Here is a 20537-nt window from a genome sequence, read left to right as displayed (position 1 = left end):
TTCTCATCCAAGCCTACGCCTAATTACCAGCATATTTCCTATAATTCTATATAATTACTACATTTAATAATACCGTTCCATTTTATTTCTAATACCTTTCGTTCCTTTAAATGGAAGTCATTTAACGTTAACCACTTTCCATATATTATCCGTATAATTACAAGATTCCAATCGTGTTATTCCTTATTAATATATTTCCAGATATAATTACTACCTTTTGTAATGGTATTTTATTCCATTACCCATACGTTTCACAATTACGCCTTTCTTAACGCAACCATATTCTTAACCTTTAAAAGCTATTCTATCTGTCATTTATTTTTTTAAAGCCTACTTTTACAATTTATGGTCAATGGTCGAATAAACAAAGCACACATATCTCCTAAATGTATCTTCATTTATTCTTTAGTCTCCTAGAATCCAAACAAATCCATTCTTTTGCCATCCAGAAAATTATATTGCCTTACGTACTACTTAATATCATTTTATACTCTCTTTACCTTCTTTTCTTACTTCTTTCAACTTTCACGCTTCTAACGTCTACAATCTCTTTACATATTTTACAATTTTCTAACAAAACTAACCCATGTTTTGACAAATTCCCACGCTAAATCAACATCGCTATTACCTTTCCCGCTCCACTTTTTCACACACCCAAGTTAAGTACGCGTTTATTTTATTTACACAACTTTATTACACACCTCATCTTTTCACTCTATACCTTTACGCTGCTCTTATCACTAGCTGCTTTACGCAAAACGTTTTACATTTCTAAACGCTTTTATTTACACATCTTATTTACACATTCATGAACTACTTCTTCCTTCCATTCCCACGTTTCACGCATTTTCTCCAACGCTCGCACGCAACCAACGATATAATACATTTTCTCATCATCGGCGATTAAACGCTCTTTTCCTTCTTCTTGTTGTTACTCCTCTTGCTGTTCGTTATTCGCTAGAGTCCGCTTCTCCATCTGCACCATTCTTGCTCGCCGGCAATTTATACTAAAGAAAACAAATCGGTATAACCTATAACCCACATCACCCAATTAGAATTACCCTTCACGTTATATTTACCTCGATCTGCGATCAACACATACCTTTGTATTAAACTTCCAGATACGAAAATATCTTGCACAGCTCCGACCACGTAAAACTCTACAATCGTGGAACATGCGTGTTCGTCAGACAGCCGAGCCACCGTGGACATGAAGATGTTGGTCATGAACTACGTAGGGTTCAGATCGACCACTCCGTCCAATAATTTCTTGTTCTAGTACTTTCGAGTAAATTTAACACGTATAAAAGATCCAATTAGCGTACTGGCCTTACTACGCTATCGCGTCAACACGGTCTTATTTCTCTGTATTACGTATAGTTTTAGTATCGTCTCACTTAATCTAATTCCACTCATGTGCCATTCTTTTCTTTCTATTTATATCTTGTTTCTTCGTTTTTCATTCCCTTTGGTACAAATTATAGTGAATGTAAAATTATAAAATAATAGAATATAAACTATATCGCTTATTTTGTATTCGTTATCACATTCTCCATTAAAACATTAGCCTAATAACTATACTAATAACCATTTGAGTGCAGATTGGCAGCAGAACGTAACAGACTGTGCACAGCATAATCAGAAGGTAGAAAGGCAACACAGAAAGGCAGCAGATCCTGCACAAATTCAGCAATTTAAAGCGCGCATACCCTGTCATTTAAATAAGACCATTAAATTATTCTTATTATTATTATTATTATTGTAGATAAATAAATAATTTTCGTAGTACTTTTCTTATTATTGATAAATATATATTTATTGTTTCACAGCATACATTCATGTATTAAAACATAAATTAACGTTAAGCACCCAATGCCTCAATTTTCAATTTCACAAATACAGTATACAGTCCGTTTTAAATGTGTACGCGCGAATATTTCTCCAAGTATCAGAAATGCGAAAAAATGTTTCCGATGAGAGTTGTTTGACTTCACGAGGGGAATTTAATAAGATATTTCCATTTCTTGCTACGTTCATTTTTAAAGAGATTTCAATGCCAATGGATCATTTGGTTCAATAGTACTGCATATCTTTTTCTACGCCGTTTCTACGTTCGAAAAATGTACGAGCTTGTGTCGAAAAATGATTAATTTAAAAGATATTGCAGCTTTAATCTCCTACAGGTTATCGTATGAATAGACAAAGAAAGACAACGCGCGGTCTTTATGTTTACGTTTCCGTTACCGTAAGATGACCAAAATACTGACGCGTGCGCTACACGCTACACGAAATCACCATGCAACATACAGACAGAATTCACTGAAGCAGTATCGATAGTAGGTCGGGTTATTTTTCTTTTTTTTTTTTCTTTTTTTTTTGCGAAAATCTTGGGAACTAGTTAGACGCGCGTACAAGGGGAAAGTTGTTCAAAATATCCAATATTTGAAATGTCCAACATACCCAAAGATCATTGAAATCGGAGAGGAACTAGCTTTTCTACACGTTCAATATACAAATATCAATTATTCGTTCGTCTACTACATTTATAATTAATTTGTTATTACTTAACACAAACGTCGTCGGCTGCCGGATTGAAAGTGCAAACTCAACCCCCAAACGCGATACATTGATGATATTCGTTTTTAAATGAATTATTGAATTGAATATAATTATAATAGACATCCTTTGTAGCCTAACAAATGCACATTGTACACGAGTCCGACCCCCGTTTGTAGACAGAAGGTAACAAGAATACTGACGTATACGTTGGCGCAGACGCATAACTGTAGGCAAAACTACGCTGTAATGGTACCGGCAGTTTTTCGCCAATATCTCAGAGACTAAGGCCGAGCGACGATATTATTGAAAAATATGTTGTAATTGAACAACCCAACTTTCGATGAAACTGAGGAGAAGATAAAGATCACTTAGAGTATCGTTTATGAGAGGAAACAACGAATTGCGATCAGTTGAAACAAGAATTTGAAACTCTCACAGAAAATCATTTATCTGATTTGAGAATAAAGGAGAAAATTATAGGGAAACGAAATAAAATAGGTGATTCATTTATATCCATCAAAGTAGATTCATTGAAATAATTTAGAGCCTTTTCTATAATGAAAAACAAGATGTTTCGTCCCTGCTCCCTATTACTTATTATTATTTTTTTTATTAATATTTATTAATTACTATTACTTATTTTACTATTACATCGTATGTAGATATATTGACAAAAAACTTGCTTTTGCTGTAATTTCCTTACATTAATATGTATATGACGCTAATAACGTTGTAGTTCTCGCGCCAATGCAATATGTCGAAAACAGTGGTGCTGTATGAGATGCTTTGCGATGTTTAAATTTTTCTCGCAATACTTCCAAAGAGCCGCTATCGAGTTGTAGAAATATTTATTCATAGTTTTGAAGTATATATGACAGTGCGATATACAATTTTACGCGTTTGAGATGAAAATATTAATCCGGGATGAATGAGACGATCATAAATTGTTTCTTCTGTTCATTTTTTCAATACAAGTTTCGTTTATCTTTGGCCAATACCAATGGGCAATAAACATTTTGCTTTCTTCCGTTTCTTTTTTCATTTTCTATTGCTCATCAAACTCACTTGAAATGAATCCAAAACCAATCTCTCGCAAGGCTTCGCAAGGTTAATATAAATTTAAACCATACTGCTCGTTTGCTAAATAATATATTTATTTTGTATGCGATATTGTATCCAGTAACGGTACGTCTTTAAAACGGAAGGACTTCACTTGGATAGAAACGCAAACGCCATTTTAATTATGTCTAAATCTTGAAATCTAATTATCTAGTATATACTTTTCATCTTTGGAGATTTATAAGTGCGACGATTAATAGTTGTAGTAAAAAATACAAAGATTTGCCTCGTATTCCGCTCAGTTCCTTTCTTTCGTCAACGAGGCTCGTGATCTGTCTGCTCGTGTCACAGAATGCATGTAAATAAATATTTTTATCCTTTCGACTTTGCTCTTTAAACAAGTCAAAGTGTTCCATAAAAATCACTACAAGTATTTAATGACTTGGTTAAGAAATCTTGAACGGAACCAAGAAAGAAAAGAAAAGAAAAGAAAAGAAAAAAAAAAAGAAAAAGACCGTTCGTCATAAATGCAGAATGGCAGATTAACCGTACAGTGGCTATTTCTATATCGTTATAGTGATAGAGATGTTGGAATGAAAATTCTAAATCATTAGACCGATACTCTTAAATAAGATTTTGTCTTCGACGTAAAACAGCAAGATGTGGATTTTGTAAATATTATAAATTTGGGATATGTTTGCCGGTAATTGATAATAAGGAAAAAGAAAAAAAGATGGATAGCAATGAGTGGAGATGACAAATAGAAATGCATCAAGGTCGCTGCATGCCATCAGTAACATTTTCAAGTACACGTGATTAGATATCCAACGTTTTCCATATCCAAGTTTAGATATCCAAGTAAAAAATTTTCAGAATTCGCATTCGAGCAAAGTGAGGCAAAACTGAGGAGAAGGAGATAAAATGTCATGTCGAATCGAATTGAGCCGAGCCGAGTTGCGTTGCATCCCGTTGCGGTATTTAATGAACTTTAACGATGCCTCCGGTACCATAGGCACCCGCAAGAAGCGACTGCGTACCATAGAGAGAACCTCCTGGTCTTAGACCAAGACCTACGCCAAGACCTAATAAACCGGCGTTCGCGGTGAGTACGTTTGTGGCAGCTACCGTCGGCCCTGCTAACAACGATTGTCTCAATATGGGGGCACCTAACAGCGTAGCCTGCAAAATAAACACATAACCTTAACTTAACGAATCGTATTATCGGTATAATATAGGGCAGTTTAAAGAGTATACTGAATTTAACGTAAGTAGGTAGGGGTTCGGGTTAAAGGAAAAAGAGAGATTGCACGGAACGAACCTGTGGACGAACGGCTATAGCGGGTGCGGCTGCAGCGATAACCGATGTTGGTCGTGCCAGCAAGGGAGATGCGACAACAGGCCGGGCGGCTGGGGCTGCAGCGACCGCTGTCTTGACCGTGATGCTAGGATCTTTTTGAACAACAGCGTTGAAACCGTTGACAGGATCGGCAGCATACGAGACCACTCGACGCGAACCATCTGGCTCTATTAAGCTATAACTACCTTGAACCACATCGCCATTACGAGTTTCCTCTTGCGCTTTGTTGTCACCTTTTATAAATTTTATTAATTTAATTTATTATTTAATTTATTATTAATTTATTCACGAGATACTAGCGTATCCTTATACTTTTTCTTTTCTCATTTACGTCTACAATGATATAGTATCGCGATCTCTTTAACAAAATCTCTTATTCTCTATTGAGCTAATTCGCGAACGAAGAAGAAAGTAAAATTTTTAAGATTATTATATCCTATTTCCTTTTCGTTGTTTATCTTTTTCGATATTTTATAAACTTGACATGGTATCTAACGGTTGACTTCGAATCAACTTTCACGATAAGGCAAATAAATACCCGTAAGACCATCGGCTACGCTGTAACTGAAGCTATATTGCGGATTTGGATCAAAATTTTCGGTTCTGACGACAGCAGCCGCAGCTTGTGGAAGTGCTGCTGCCACTGTGGCACCAGTGGGAGCAATTATTCCTGCGCTCGGTCCGATTATTCCCGCATGAACGACAGTTAGGACCGTAGCCAAGTATCCAATGATCTGTATATGAAAAACAAATTGACCAAACAATGTTCTTGCATGTATACACAAATCTGTATAAGGTTTAAGATCTCTTTCACCAGAGGAGAGGCGTGTATCGCGATACCGATGTAACATTTTTCATTATGGAAGAGTTCACGCGATGGTTCTATAACGAACAATAATATATAGTTTTTGTTTGTCGTAAACGCGCGCACGTCTCCAACAGATAAACTGAAATCTGAATGAGAAACAAGACTAAAATGCCAACTTTTTATCTACATATATCGTATATATATATCGTATATATATATATATATCGTATATATATACGATATATGTGTGTATATATATATATATATAGTGTACATATTAGATTGGTTTAAAAAGAAACAAAAAACGACAGAAAGAACGCAAAGCAAACAATTACCTTATAATCCATGATGATGAAAAAGTCAACGACGTTCTGAGACCTCTGTAATAACTGGATACCGTAGCTTTTCGCCAGCGAGGATTTTATACTCTTTGCCATCGGTAGACCCCGCCCTCAACTTTTCTTCGCGGGCACTTTACCCCACTGCGTCGAACTTACTCTTCGGTGAATGTAATAGATCAAGTTGTCTTTGTCATAGTTGAGAGTAAAGTTGCTGTTTCTTATGAACTTTTCAATCAAACATCTAATTAAACGTTTACAATCAACTCGTTCACTCTGTCTGTTTCAATTTATTTTTCTATATTAAAACTTGTTCTACAAAATGCTTCGATGCTAGCCAGGAAGCACGATTGAATCACTTATGCGACATTTCATTTAAAATTAATTTTTATTTCGATATGTGTAGAAACAAGTGCTTACATAGTGCGAGTATGGCTATTGAAAGCCTGAAAGTTTTCCTGAAACATTGTCATGCATTAACCGTAATTGTTATTACGTATGTATATATTATACAGTCTATCTTATTTTAAAAGAGTAAGTTTCACAAATATCCATGGATCAGTTGTACGTGGACCTTGTCTTATGATCTTATGACGTAACGAATTTGATAAAAATAGGAATTACCATATTCGATATCGTTATTCGTTTCTTCCTATTTTAAAAAATCAATTTTTGTACCTATAATATGTATCTATAGCTACGTCAACGGCGTGTGGATGGTAACTTATGATGTAATTTGGATTTGATAAAAAAAATTACGATATTTGATATTAATCGAGCCGTTGAGCATCGATTAGAAGACGGTGAGAATTATAGTTTCTGATAAAATATCAGATTATATTGTCCTAATTATGGTAAGACGACTGGATAACTAGATTGCCGAAGAAGAAATACAATACATTCGGTATACTTTGTAAGCACAAGATCACTGGTTAGTTGATACTAATGTGAGCTAATAATTGGTATCGTTGCGACATTGAGCTACGAAATCTTGGAGTCGTGGTAAGCGGTGATCGCAGAGGAGATGGATCGCGTAGACAGTATACTGCTCACGCGTTTCGTTCATATGGGTCACGTAACTCTAGGAGTGCTTCAAGGAGCCGCGTGACATCGAGCTCTCAATTTGCGTAACTGTATAGCATCTATCTCGATCTAATCTAGTACGTATATATTTATTCATCTATAATATGTATAAGTACAGTATACAGGTACGACCAATAATAGTTCGATACACGTTGCACAGCTCTGTGCACGCGCGTAGTAACACACACACCAACGAGATATAGATCCTCGTTTGCGGTAACGCGTTCCTTTGATCACCAACAGAATGGTTCAAGGGCGATAAACTGTTTTTTGGTCAATCAGAAGTAGGGATTTTCTCTGGTAGATGTGGGTATAAAAGGGCACCAGCTACTTCGTTTTACTTACATTCAGCCACATTCTGAGGGTCCTCTGATTCTCTTACCATGTTCATATCATATCATCGATTCGATGGCTTCGAACAATGGTTTGAATTAAAACTGAAATCTTGCACGAAATTACAAATAAAGTATAGGGCAAGCTATTCTATAAAATTTGTGAGCACAGCATAGAATGTTATACTTGTTGAAAATACTTCGGAAGGCGTTACTTCGTTATACACTATCAAAAAAAGAAAAAGCCAATCCACAATTTCAGAAATCACAATGATCAACCCTGCGGTTTGATAACGTTTAATCGTAACGGTTTGATAAGTTTTCCAATTATATAAAAGTATATTGTTTGCTACACGATTTGTGATTGGATCACGTGTCGATGCAATTAGTAATCGTGTCTACAACGAATATTAATGTTTGTGCAAGTTTCATCACTTGCATCTTCTGACACATAAAAATATACCCGAACCACCTGCTATGCATTCTTCTTTCGCAAAATGTTCTTACGAATGTTTGATCGTTATGCGGAGAGCAGGCAAATGGCGAAAGGAGCTTTAAAAAATACCAACGCGGTAAACTAAAGACCGATATTAAAATGTAGATTAGGGAAAGGAGTGAAAAAGAAAGAAAGAACAGAAAATTTATTATTAGTGTACTGCTATCGAGGAAAGAGACGGTAGAGATAAAGGACAACGATTTCGATCGTTTGTTAGGGAACCTCCGATTCGACTTAAAGTACAAAAAAGCCTACGATATCGTTCGCGGCGGTAAAATGGCTAACAACATGAGAATCGGTTGAATCATTCGTGAGAATTTTAATAACCATAAGTCGGTAAAAGCAGCAGCAGTAAGAATGTTGGTCACCCAGGGCGCCTCCATCAAAGGATGGAGAAGAAGCAGCGTAAGAAGAAGAAAGTATCGTTTTTTTAGCCGTATTAATTCTGTACGTGTTGTTGTCCGCGAGTGCTGTTGATTTTTGTATTAAGATCATTCTGTATGATGTGTAGCAAAATATAATGATGTTCGCGAGACAAGTTATAGCCAGAAATGTAGCAATATAAAGAATTACACTCAAGTTCGTACCATCCTTTTCATTGAAATTTGGTCTGATAAGAGACGATTTGGGAAATAACGGAGTCAGTTCTACGACACAAGCTAAAATTGTTGGTAGTGACGAACTTCCCCAGGTTCAACTGGCGTACGTTAAACATTTCTTTCTTTCTCGCTGCTGATTCGCACTGGTCGGTAATGTTAAACGAAGTCACGTAATCCAAGGATATAGTAAGAAACATCAGTACCAAACCCAGAATGATATAAACATTAGAATGTGTGGAAACATGAGACAGCACGCCCGTGCCAATGGCGATCAAAATTCCATTCAAGATAATTTGCGTAATGTTATACCATAACACGGCTTTGTGATAAGCTCGTGTATCTATGGCTGAAACAGCGAAATAAACAAGTACTATCAGGTAAGGGATAATGTAAATAATACTTGCAAATATTACTATGTTAGCACGCGAAAAATTTAGGGAAGTGAACACGCTATCACACTGTTCAGTCACTTTACTGTTTTCATACCGTTTATCAGTCTTAATAAAGAAGATGTTGATATCCTCGCTCTTGTTGCGGTGCAATTCCTTCCAAACTCGAACAATTTAATCGTTAGAAACGCAAACTGTAAAACAAAAGCATTTCATATTCACTCTCGCGTTAAGGTTTTCATGTCCTCGCTTATTTGCTATTTCCTTTTCCGATCTATCCTCTATTCTGAACTTACCTGAAAAGTATTACATGACGACATCAACTTCCTTTCACTCGATACTTGTCGAAATTGCTCGAATGATCGACCTTGCAATAATCTAATTTTCGCACATACATATGTACACTGTACATGTATCTCAAACCAAATGAAATTACAAAGAGAGGAAGAACATAGTAGCGTATGTAGGATCAGCGACTTAGTAAGAAAAGTCACGTATATCTTATACGAATAGTTGTTTAGTCGTAGAGAAACGGATTTCGGATGAGTAAACGTATTAATGTTCATTGAATATTTACACGTGTACGTGTCAATCGAAAACATTGAAATGAACTGAGTAGATTCGCCTGAAATTATTATGTCATGTTTAATCTCAGTCTCAACGCAATAGCGCATTCCAACAATCCCAACTGTCCCAGTTCTCTCAAAATGTTATATGCTCGTGTTTTTTAAATGAAACAAAGGTGAAAGTGCCATAATAGTTTGTACGCACTCCACGAATTGTTACAAAGCATAAAAATGAAAATGCGTGTATTGTTTATCGCATGATACTTACTTTCGATACAGGCCATACAACAGGTCGCGTGCCAGATACGTTACCGTTACCAGGCATATCGTGTAGAGTTATCGTCAACGTATTTTTTAAATTACAACGACTTTGATGATCGTTGATGCCATCGACGTTATCGAAGCAACATTTTCGTATAAACGCTCCGTTCGATACCGCATTATTATATTTTGATGAGTACAGTGCATCAACACACGAGCGATATAAAACAACGTTATCGCGACCGCTACCGTAAACATGTGTAGTTGATCAAATTTCAAATCTAATTCGATGTATATGTGTATCTACGAGACAGTGATTATTTCTACCGAGTTTATGGCACAATTTCGAATGTTTCTATGCCAGGCAAACGCGCACTAGTACCTGAGATCTTCTTTCTCATTTTCCTTCCTTTCCACTTTTCATGGTAATTCTCCGTCAGTCGTTATATGTTAGACGAGTTTCCTCTCTCTATCTAGATCGTCTATCCCCGCTTATCGTTTCCCGATCTTCTCTAGCTTAGCTATTCGTCTTTCCCTCTCTCCAGTGTATTACGACAATTATTTGTTTCCCAGAAAATCGAGAATTCGTTATTTTAGCGTTTTGTGCGTTGCTCATAAGTCGTGTTGCTTTTAAGTCATACACACACACGCACGCACGCACGCACGCACGCGCACGCACACACACACACACACACACACACACACACACACACACACAAACACGCACACGCGCACACACACACACACACAAAAACAAACAAACAAACACAAACAAGTTGTTCGATATATTTAAATGATTTTCAAACGTAAGTCATAATTTAAAAATCGTAATTTGATCTAAATCGTTTACGTCGAGAGATGCCTTTTCGAAAGTGAAAAAGTCCTTATGTAGTAGACACTTTAGTCCGATTTTATTACCAATTCTATTACAATTTATTTACTCGTCTATCTATTCATCCATTGGTTAATCTCTCCATCTACCTACGTATGTATGAATCAAGAAAATTTGGCAAGTTGATGCAACGTAAGCTTTACGCGGATATGCTTAAAATTAAATGGATCGTTGCTGATATGGTATAATACGTATAATAGCTTTCGTCTTCTTCGAATCGATATCTTCGTAATCGTTGTAAGGAATCCAACAGATGGCAAAATGTTGTTTAACGGGATATGTTTTCAACGAAGAACTAACTTGAATGCATCGAAATTGATGAGAATTTGCGAATAACAACGAACAAACGAAGTACGCGATCACGTTAGATTCGGATGGGATCGATAATATACCGATTATATAATTCGACAATAGACGTAACGTAATAATAAAATTAGGAAAGCGATCGATCGAAGATAAATTAATACAACATATGTAGAATCGTTATGTAATCATTTCTTGCTCACTGGAATTCCCCAACAAAGGAAACCCTCTTCGTGCACCGTGCACAGACATGACCGCTATTAGCTACATCGCACTTATTTTATATATAATATATGTATACGATATTGAAACCGGTGAAGAAACAAAGAAAAATTTCTATAAAGAATTTCACCGGAAGTAGCGGCTGAAATGGTTTCAACTTGTAACGATAACATGTGATACGTGTACACGTCTACGTTTCAGTGCCCCGACAAAAGTTTCATTGTATTGGGTTGGCAACTAAATGATTGCGGATTTTGTCAATAGGTGGTATTGACAAAATCCGCAATCACTTATTTACCAACCCAATATTTGTACCTTTTAATTGGCATACGTGATACATATACTCCAACGCAATCATATATATGTATTGATTGTACATATAGATATCATATATAACAAAATACTTACCTCTGTATTTTGCTTGATTAACTTTTAATAGTTTGATCATAACACATGATCCTCCTTTTTCGTTGTGTTCGTCACATCAATCGGTATCCTATTTCAATCTTGCGATACAGGCAATAGGAATCGTATAATTCTATGTAGACGAAAAGTTTGTTTGATTCGTTGCTTAGCAACTAATTGAATACATAATAAGGGACATGTTGTTAATCGTCGAATTTTTCTTTTCAAAATTAAAACGTTTTCTTGCACCCTCCTGTACCGGAACAGCCTAAGCCTAAAAATATTGTCTTCTGTTTAGTGATAAGTACGTTTTATGGATCGGTTGCCAAGAAATATTCATGCCTTCCATCCAAAAGATCCGGCTCATGGTACGCTAAATTATGATATTGGAGCTCTTAACAGACGTCAGAAATGCAATTTAAATTCAAGAAAATGTATCGAGAGAAAGAAAAATGAAATTTATTTGAGAACACATCCAGAAATCAAAGGATTCGTTTCAATTTTACTTAGGTAAAGTAATTTCTTTCCAGTTTTGTCACTTTTATTCAAAACCATAAAAATATATATACATATTAGAAAACGCACCAGCTTCGTCTCAACATTGTAAGTTATTTTCCATACATATGTAGATACGTATTGCACTCACGATGCCCGATGAATGTTCATGAAAATATAGGTGACTTTTTCAATAGACCACGTCATCAGATAGTTGTAGACCTTCTAGAGTACTTTCTGCATACTGAACAACGATTCACGTTTGAAAACGAATGTCAAGCATTAACAGCCGTTCAAGTGGATGATACTGAAATTTCAAGTCATGACGAGCAATACGTGCATCTTGCAAACTATAGATAACGTATAAATAACGTAATTGTCGATTAACTTTTGTTTATTTTATATTTTGCCTTTTTTATCGAAAAGAATTTTATCTGAGCCGTTGCTATATCCGGGAGCATCTGCTATCTATAAGATATCTTCTATCTATAAGGATACATTTACAAATCGAATCTTTTAGATAACCTACCAAATCGATCGTTAATCGTTCTAGAAAAAAACATTGGTTTACATTGCGTAGCTCGTCGTTTTGTATGCATTATTTTTCCGTATCTCTGTGTTACAAGTATAATTAAATCAAATAATCGTCAAGTTGTTGAAAAACTACTTTATACATTATTAATTTGTCTGTCCCTATTACGTTTCTAACTCATTCAATGTCGATTCGATTCTACGTATATCTGATTGGGAATATTGATTTCAACTATTTGCAAGTTAATTAAATTGCTAACAACGATAGTTGGCACACAATATACTTTTGTGAAATTTCCGGTTATTTACAGGGAAGGGAAACTTGCGATTGCTATTAGCGTTCAATGAGTATTGACCAGTCAGTGAGTTTCCGGCATCGACGACTACATACTTACTTGGAATTACGCCGTTGATTAGCATTTCTCGATCATTAACCGTTCGTTATAAATTATTATTTTCTCTAACATTTGTAACAATTGCAACTTTCTACTTTGGTTGCAACTGTTCTTTGACATTGAAAATCTTATATGTAGTCGCGTTGCCTCATTGCCGTTATATGTAAGCAGACTCGATCTTTTATCAGTCTGACCGAAATTTATGACCATCCTTTCTTTCATTATTTACAATTTCTACGTGTCGTCATTCTATGACTAACCCGTAACTCTATTACAATGCTCGATTGTGTAACAACAAATTTTCGTTTATGTGTAATTGCATAAAAATAAAGCTCTAGGTATGCAGGTAGCGGATGTATGCTGTTGACTGTGCAGTACTGTGCACTGTGCATGGTGCGTATGAGCGCGCGCGCGCGCATCTGCCATGTACATGTCATTCTGCGTACGCAACATACAATTATCGTCGAGGTTTATCTTATTTATCAAGGCTTATCGCATGTTGCACAACATATAGATGAACTAAACAATTATATAACGATGAAAAAGGTTATGGTCACATGTAATAGTAGATACACGCATGTCGACCACATTCATTTATATAAACAAAATTTGATTAAAACTTGATAATCATATCTATGTGTTAGATATGAAGGAAAACGTTAAACATATGAAATGTGAAATTTTTACAATCATTTACAATTATTTACGTAAAAATTATTAATAACGTTATTGGGGTATTTTCTTGGTCACACACTGTTACACCCATAATTTCGGTAAATGAAATAGTTAGGAAGAAATTAATGATTAGCTACTACAACCAAGCCAGAAAAAGTTTGTTACTTATATCGAGTACTATAATAAGATTTCGAACAGAAACATTGAAGTACATTGTTACATATGTGTATAAGGATGTACGTATGACTTGTATACGTTCGTGGTACATATTTTGTTGCTGAGAAGCGTCAACTGACGATGAGAACCAAGGGCCGAGAACGGCGAGAACCAAAGAGGTTACGAGAATGAACGAGGATACTCGAAAGCAGCCGAAGTGCCGCGTGGTACACGAAAAGAATTGCTGCGCCCTCAGTCGTGACTCGATCGTCGCGGTGAGTCGACTGTAGTTATTTATAAACTATCGTTATTCCAAGATTGATTGAATTTTTATATATTATCATAATTGTGCGCACAATTTTCATATTTCTTTCGATAATCAACGCTAACTCTTTTGTCGAAAAATGGCAAATATAATTACAAGTGAGAATAATTGTTCAAGGAACAGAGAAACGGAGCGTAGCTTGACAGTCGGTCACGAAGCGATCGATTTTGAAAGGAACGCCGTTCTTCGAAAATACGGAACCAATCGATCGTATGCTAACCTTAGAGAGTAGAAGACCGAATAAATGGATACCTAATACGAAACGCATCGAATCAGTGATTGTACGTTTATAAGTGGCAATGAGGACGCGCGGTTTGGATCGATCAAAGAATTAGAATAGTTCTTTCTCTCTCCCTCCTTCTCTCTCTCCCTCTTTCATCTCTTTCCCCTTATTTCCCATCTCTCCCTCCCTCCCTTCCTTCGGAAGAGAATGAAAGTGCGCTAGAAAAAACGTGACATCGAGTGCATTGGTCGTGATTTCCTTTTCCTTTACGTATTTCGTGTATAACGTGTGTTACGAACACGTATGTGCGTTATTTCTAATATATACGTGTATGCGCCTGTGCGTGTGCATGCGCGCGCGCGCGCGCGAGCTCCGGCGATGTCAGAAGTTCATCGCATGAAAGCAATTGTCGGTTTTGTTCGATAAGAATGGGGCTGCCGGTGATCGACCGACGGTTAGTGGTTTAACGTAACATAACATTACTTGACGCTACTGCAAACATAGTATGCATATTGGTGAATATAGATGAGTGACACATGTATACGTAGCTGGTATACAAATACATGGGGATATAGTTAGTGCGTGTGCGTAGGTGGGTATCGAATATAATGTGGGTGTGGGTGTGCGTTGTTCGTACGTATGGATGTTCGTACGTACGCGTATTTTGTGGTAACGTGTAATGGCATGGAAATGAGGCGCGCGCGAGTGTCACGCCGAAAGATACGCCTCTCGCCTGGAAAGCTACTTTGTGCTCTAAACTCGAAAGGAGAATCCTCTCGCGAGTGGCCGCTCTTACCGGTTTAACCTCGTCGACATCGTGCGTGTGTTCCTTCTGGCCTTTGATTCTATTTATCCGACTTTCGGATACATCTGTAATTTTCCATTGAATTTTCATCAACATGTATTAACATCAAGTTACAACGATTGTAAAGGGTCTCGTTCGTCATTCACGACCTTCTTCAGAATCTTTGGATATCCGAAAGAAAAATGCGCAACGAGTGGCTAAGAAACTTGTTCGCGACAGCAATTTTCGCCCTTATGGTACATGGTAAGTCTCCCTTCCTTTCTAAATCTCTCTATTCCTAAATCTGTTAACTTTTCTTTGACGTCCCTCGTACACTCACTCACTCACTCTCTCTCTCTCTCTCTCTCTCTCTCTCTCTCTCTCTCTCTCTCTCCTGTTCTCTATGTACTTGTACATTTCGGAGATTTATATCTTTTTTCGCTTTTTAAACACAACGCCAGGCCTTCACATCTACATCGTATATAAATTTAACTAGCGTAAGAGGAAAGAAAATATAGTTAATTATTTATCATTACCGTTACCGTCATCGTCATTATTTCTTGACGCTTAACCATTGTCATAATGAAATGATTAATTTTAGAAAATAGTTTTTTCACACTTCTACGTAATAATACCAATTATCAATAATACCGTAATACCAATCACAATAAATTGGAAATTTTTTGTTTAATTTAATACAACGAACCGTTAGGTTTATAGTTTAATAAAAAGGAGTTCAAGCAGAGATACATATTTCTTCTTTTACGATCTCTTGTTCTCAGACGTGCGATAACAAATGAGAAAAGAGACTGACACAAATGGTAATGTTCCTTGAAGATAAATCTTTTGTTCTTGTGAAGTTGGTCTCATTGAATCGACGTTAAAAACAAAAGTCAAGTGAAATTGGGGTGATAATATATCACTGACAACGAGGAATCACGTGCTTGAAAATGGTTGCTTTTAACAGATATGTAATAAAAATTATTCGAGCATGATCAATGACAAAGAGTAAATAATTATGACTTCTGTACAACTAATTCAATTACTTTTTTAAGTCGTTATACAGCTTCCGTTTGAAATAAAACGGAACGCAATCTATTATGTTACAATTTACAATTAGCGAACTTGATATCTAAATAAAGGCAGCGACATATAGGTTGTATGGTAGAATACCTATAAATCAATGCCTATAATACGATTCCATATACAGCTTTTGTCGATAAAAGTCTCAGTATTCTGTCTAATATGTATATGTACACGTATATGTGTATGCAGTGATGATTACAAGTGCGGAAATAAATATCTTTTGTTTCCTTTGCAAACTCAAAGAACAATCAGAACGTGATTATATTATACATGCATAGATAGATTTGATCTCAAGCTTGTGTAATCATGCAAGCGAATTTAATTTATAAATGTATCAAAACAGTAAAAAATTGATCAATGAAATATCTACTGTAAAAATGAACACAAAATTATTACTATACTAATTGTAAGTAGTGCAACGCCATAATGATAACAAAGTTTTATGTGCATTATATATATATTTTAGACACGAAATAAATAGTTTGACATAATCCTCCTGAGTAAATTATTACATTACATATACGCTATATATGTGGAATTAATGTATATGGAAGACAAATAGTTTGAAGAAGATCATATTCAAAAAACGTTCTTTAACCATATTCCTCAGCTTCTATGTCCTTCCACTTTCTTTCCACCTATACGGTGGAATTAGGAAGTTACTTTTTCAATGGGAGAACTTTTATTCTCCGTAAAGAATAACGCTATCGATTTCATTGAGAAATTTTAAACTGATATATATGTAAAATTATATTTGTGATATAAAACACTTTCTCTTTCTTTTTCTTTCTTTTTCTTTCATTTAACGTGTTATATGTATATGTATCCGCATAGCTATATGTATACGTGATACTGTATTTGCAAATATTGTTTTTCCTAATTAATTTGATCTAAGCTTCGATCTAAGCTGTTAAGCTGTTAAAGAGAATTTCCAAACTTGCAAGAAAGAAATTGATATCCAAATATAGGTACAATATTTTCTTTTCTTTAGTAATTTAACATTTCAGTAACATATCATATAGTGGACTTAAATAAATATTGCTTGTTTCTGAGTATCGATGATATTGTTCTCTCTATTAAGTTGATACATAATAACGATAATGTACGATAATGAACGATGAAAAGACGAAATACGATACAAAGATTTATTTCGTTTAATACTGTTCTCGATAATGCATGAAATTATAAATCACTAACAGACAATACAGCTTAGGAATGATTTTGCGTTGATTACGCTCTAGTAAAAAGACACGGTATTGGATGATAGACATTGGCTGGTCTATTTTTGTGGATGGAAAGTCTGGCGAAGGTAGCCGAGTATCACCGATGTGAAACGAAACTATTAGGTTATGCGCGACACTTCACAGGATAGAAACGAACCACCAGCGATTCGTACGAAGCGAATCTGTCCATCTGGCTGTCTGTGAACCTTACGAATAACCAATACATCAACATTTACAATATCTGTCGACTAAGTTAAGGCATACCTACAGAATAAAGAATACCATACAGATCTGTATATAACCTAATAAGATCGATTACAAGATTACGTAAAAATTGTTCGAAATAATAAAAAATCATTTTCGATTAAAAGCGTATCATGGGATGGCGTAAACTCATTTTATTAAACGATTCGTAAGAGTGCCACTCCAACAATTTAATTTGTTTCAACTTCGTTAGTCTTCTTCCGATGGATGTTTTTAATTCTCACATATCCATGTCTGAATATTAGGCCGTCGAAGATTAGCACTCGAGAACAATGACACTCACGATATTCATGTTTCTTATTCGCAAAGATTGTTTTCACATTCTACGTTTTCTAGAAAAATTGGCAATTATTTTAACAGCTAAAAATCTTGAAAAACATACTGTTGAATTTCAAACATATCAGACGTTTAGAAAATAATAAATAAGGAAACCATAGCCGATATAATTTTACGTGCAAATTCCCGATGCTATATTGGAAAATTTTGTTTGGAGCATTTTTCTATAATGGAATAGATCGACCGTTCTGCTTCTAACGATCAACGCTTATGCAATATGCTTAATATTTATACTTCTCGAAGCAGTAGTAACGCTTGAAAAAAAAAAAAAGAGGAAAAGAAGAAAGGAGAAAAAGAAAAAGAGCAAAAATTAAAATGTTACAGTCTTCGTCTTTAATTGGCCTCATATTGTTTTCCTTCGATTAATATAATTATTCTCATTTCCAATAATTCGATTATTTTGAAATGAGCGAAATTTACAAAATCTTGAACTACAGTAAATGAATAAAAATGTTACATTATACATGTTAGATACAACGGTGCATTTTAAAAATCTTAAGATAATGACACCAAAGCGAACGATTTTCTTTTATTTTAGTGCGCGTTACCTATAAAACTGACAGATGTCGATGATCGAATATTAATTTTAAGTTTTACATTCTGATATGCAAATTTAATAAATACTGAATGCGCTACAAACAAGAAATACCAGTGTACGTAATACGTATTAGCAATACACGTTCGTACATAGCTATCTTGTTTAATGGAAGAGAGTAGAGAAGTAAAATACGCATGTACTTGTTTCATAAAATAAAAGCTGTGACGCTGTAAAACGAAAAATGTATTTAAAAAATAGATGTAAGACGATAACGATATCAAACGGTTATTTAAATGTTACGCCAATATTTTATACTTTCTACACCTTTTAGAAGTATATATTCTCCTTATTTTCTGTAATAATACAAGCTAATAAGTGAATGCTGTTGTTTAATTTATCGAATATCAGATTAAAATAAGTGATTTAGATCTGAAAATCTGAAACATATTCACCATATTGTGAAATACAAGAAGAAGAAAACACTATACATGCAATATACGTATATCATATACTTTTGTGATATACGAGTATGCGAGTATACCTATATTAGAAAACATTTAAGCATATTCGTGAGTTTGACAGCAAGAATATATGGATAAAAATATAAAATGTTATTATGGTTATTATTCAGCAATGAACGCTAGATTGTTGTTTCAGCGGCAATGACGCTTAATCCCTTAATAGTCGCATAACTTTGACATACAAAGACAAAGACGTACTTTGAACAGGAACAAATGGAAAATTAGTTAAAATAGAAATAGAAAGCTATCATCGATTTTCTTCGAATAATAGAAAGCTGCTATTTTTTCCACAACTTTGGACAGCCCTGCTTTGAAAGAACTCGAGTAGGGTGTGTCGGCCGAACCCTCTTCGAAGGTTCCGTACGTCTTAGGTTTCCCTCGCGTCTCAAGGAATTCAATGGTTATTCCCGTTTCGTCTTCTACCTTCCCCTCTTACAAGAATATCCTTCTTAGGGATCGAAAGTAATGAAACTGTTTCTTCCTTTTTTCCCCTTTCCCTTTCTCTTCCTTTCTTCCTTGCTTCTCTGCCTTCTTTCTTTCTGCGTTATTTCTTTCGATTGCCTTTTCTCTGACATACATGCTCAAACACACATGCACATACAAATCACTTGAAAAATCACGACAACAACCTATTAGTCGCAAATGCTGTTCGCGTGAGATAATGTTCAAGAAGTACAAAAAGATAATAGAATAATAAAAATAACAATATGAAAAATGACAACGATTTCAGAATATATAAAATGATTCTTTCGAAACGTTTTGTCGGTTTATCGTGATATACATACCATTGGATACTCGCCAAATGTACTGCGGTACATTGTACTATGTACCTTTCAACCTACCTTCTGCCCTTTCTCCTTGTTCCTCTTCGTCTACTTCTGCTTCCATGAAATCTTATGTTCTTATATAATCTTGTGTAATATATTTCTTTCTCAATTTTAAGATTATCTATATCCACTTGCATTTCCTTATACAAGATAGGAAGAGATTATTTGTAACATGTTGATTAAGATATTTTTAAAGAGCGTAATTTGCGTCGTCTTTGTATACATTGAATATCGAAAATTCGATTGAAAAATCAAATATAAAATGGAGAAAGGGATTAGTATGAACAAAGAAATGAGAAATAGTGACTAATCGAATGACGATATACTATTCTGATGGAACATATGGATATACGATATATGTACATATATACGTATATGTAATACGAAAAGAAAGGAAAGGAATGAAAAAGGAAAAAAGGGGAACTGATGGAGATATTGAGATTCAGGGGAAAAGAGGACAGAGTAGAAAAACATAAGTAAATTGGGAGA

The 20537-nt window shown here is 35.2% G+C and overlaps 2 protein-coding genes and 1 pseudogene across 4 annotated transcripts in view; 1 reads left to right on the top strand and 2 right to left on the bottom strand.

Annotated features, from left to right (window-relative positions):
• Positions 1-376: 376 nt before the first annotated feature.
• LOC100652089 (cuticle protein 19.8) lies at positions 377-6252 on the bottom strand. 3 transcript variants are annotated; one of them, XM_048411189.1, is made up of 5 exons: positions 6119-6252; positions 5514-5709; positions 4937-5208; positions 1080-4797; positions 377-1007 (listed from the first exon to the last, which is right to left on the bottom strand). In XM_048411189.1, exons 1-4 carry the CDS (start codon positions 6218-6220, stop codon positions 4597-4599), a joined length of 771 nt encoding a protein of 256 aa, XP_048267146.1. In that variant the 5' UTR covers positions 6221-6252; the 3' UTR covers positions 377-1007; positions 1080-4596. The 3 variants fall into 3 exon arrangements, with proteins under 3 accessions (XP_048267146.1, XP_003399852.3, XP_048267145.1); XM_003399804.4 differs by having other exon boundaries at positions 377-1031; positions 1103-4797; XM_048411188.1 differs by having other exon boundaries at positions 1103-4797.
• Positions 6253-6578: 326 nt separating this feature from the next.
• Positions 6579-9194, bottom strand: LOC110119768 (annotated as a pseudogene).
• A 4971-nt stretch (positions 9195-14165) lies between these two features.
• The window catches only part of LOC100649308 (roundabout homolog 2), a 29048-nt gene continuing 22676 nt past the window's right edge, over positions 14166-20537 (top strand). The window contains exon 1 of the mRNA XM_003399862.4: positions 14166-15517. Within this exon, the coding sequence (XP_003399910.1) occupies positions 15457-15517 (61 nt within the window). The 5' untranslated portion in view covers positions 14166-15456. The remainder of the gene's footprint in view (positions 15518-20537) is intronic.

This window comes from Bombus terrestris, chromosome 12 (assembly GCF_910591885.1).
Source record: "Bombus terrestris chromosome 12, iyBomTerr1.2, whole genome shotgun sequence".
NCBI lineage: Eukaryota > Metazoa > Arthropoda > Insecta > Hymenoptera > Apidae > Bombus > Bombus terrestris.
The sequence above is the reverse complement of the archived record's forward strand: the minus strand, read 5'-3'. Positions and strand labels throughout refer to the sequence as shown.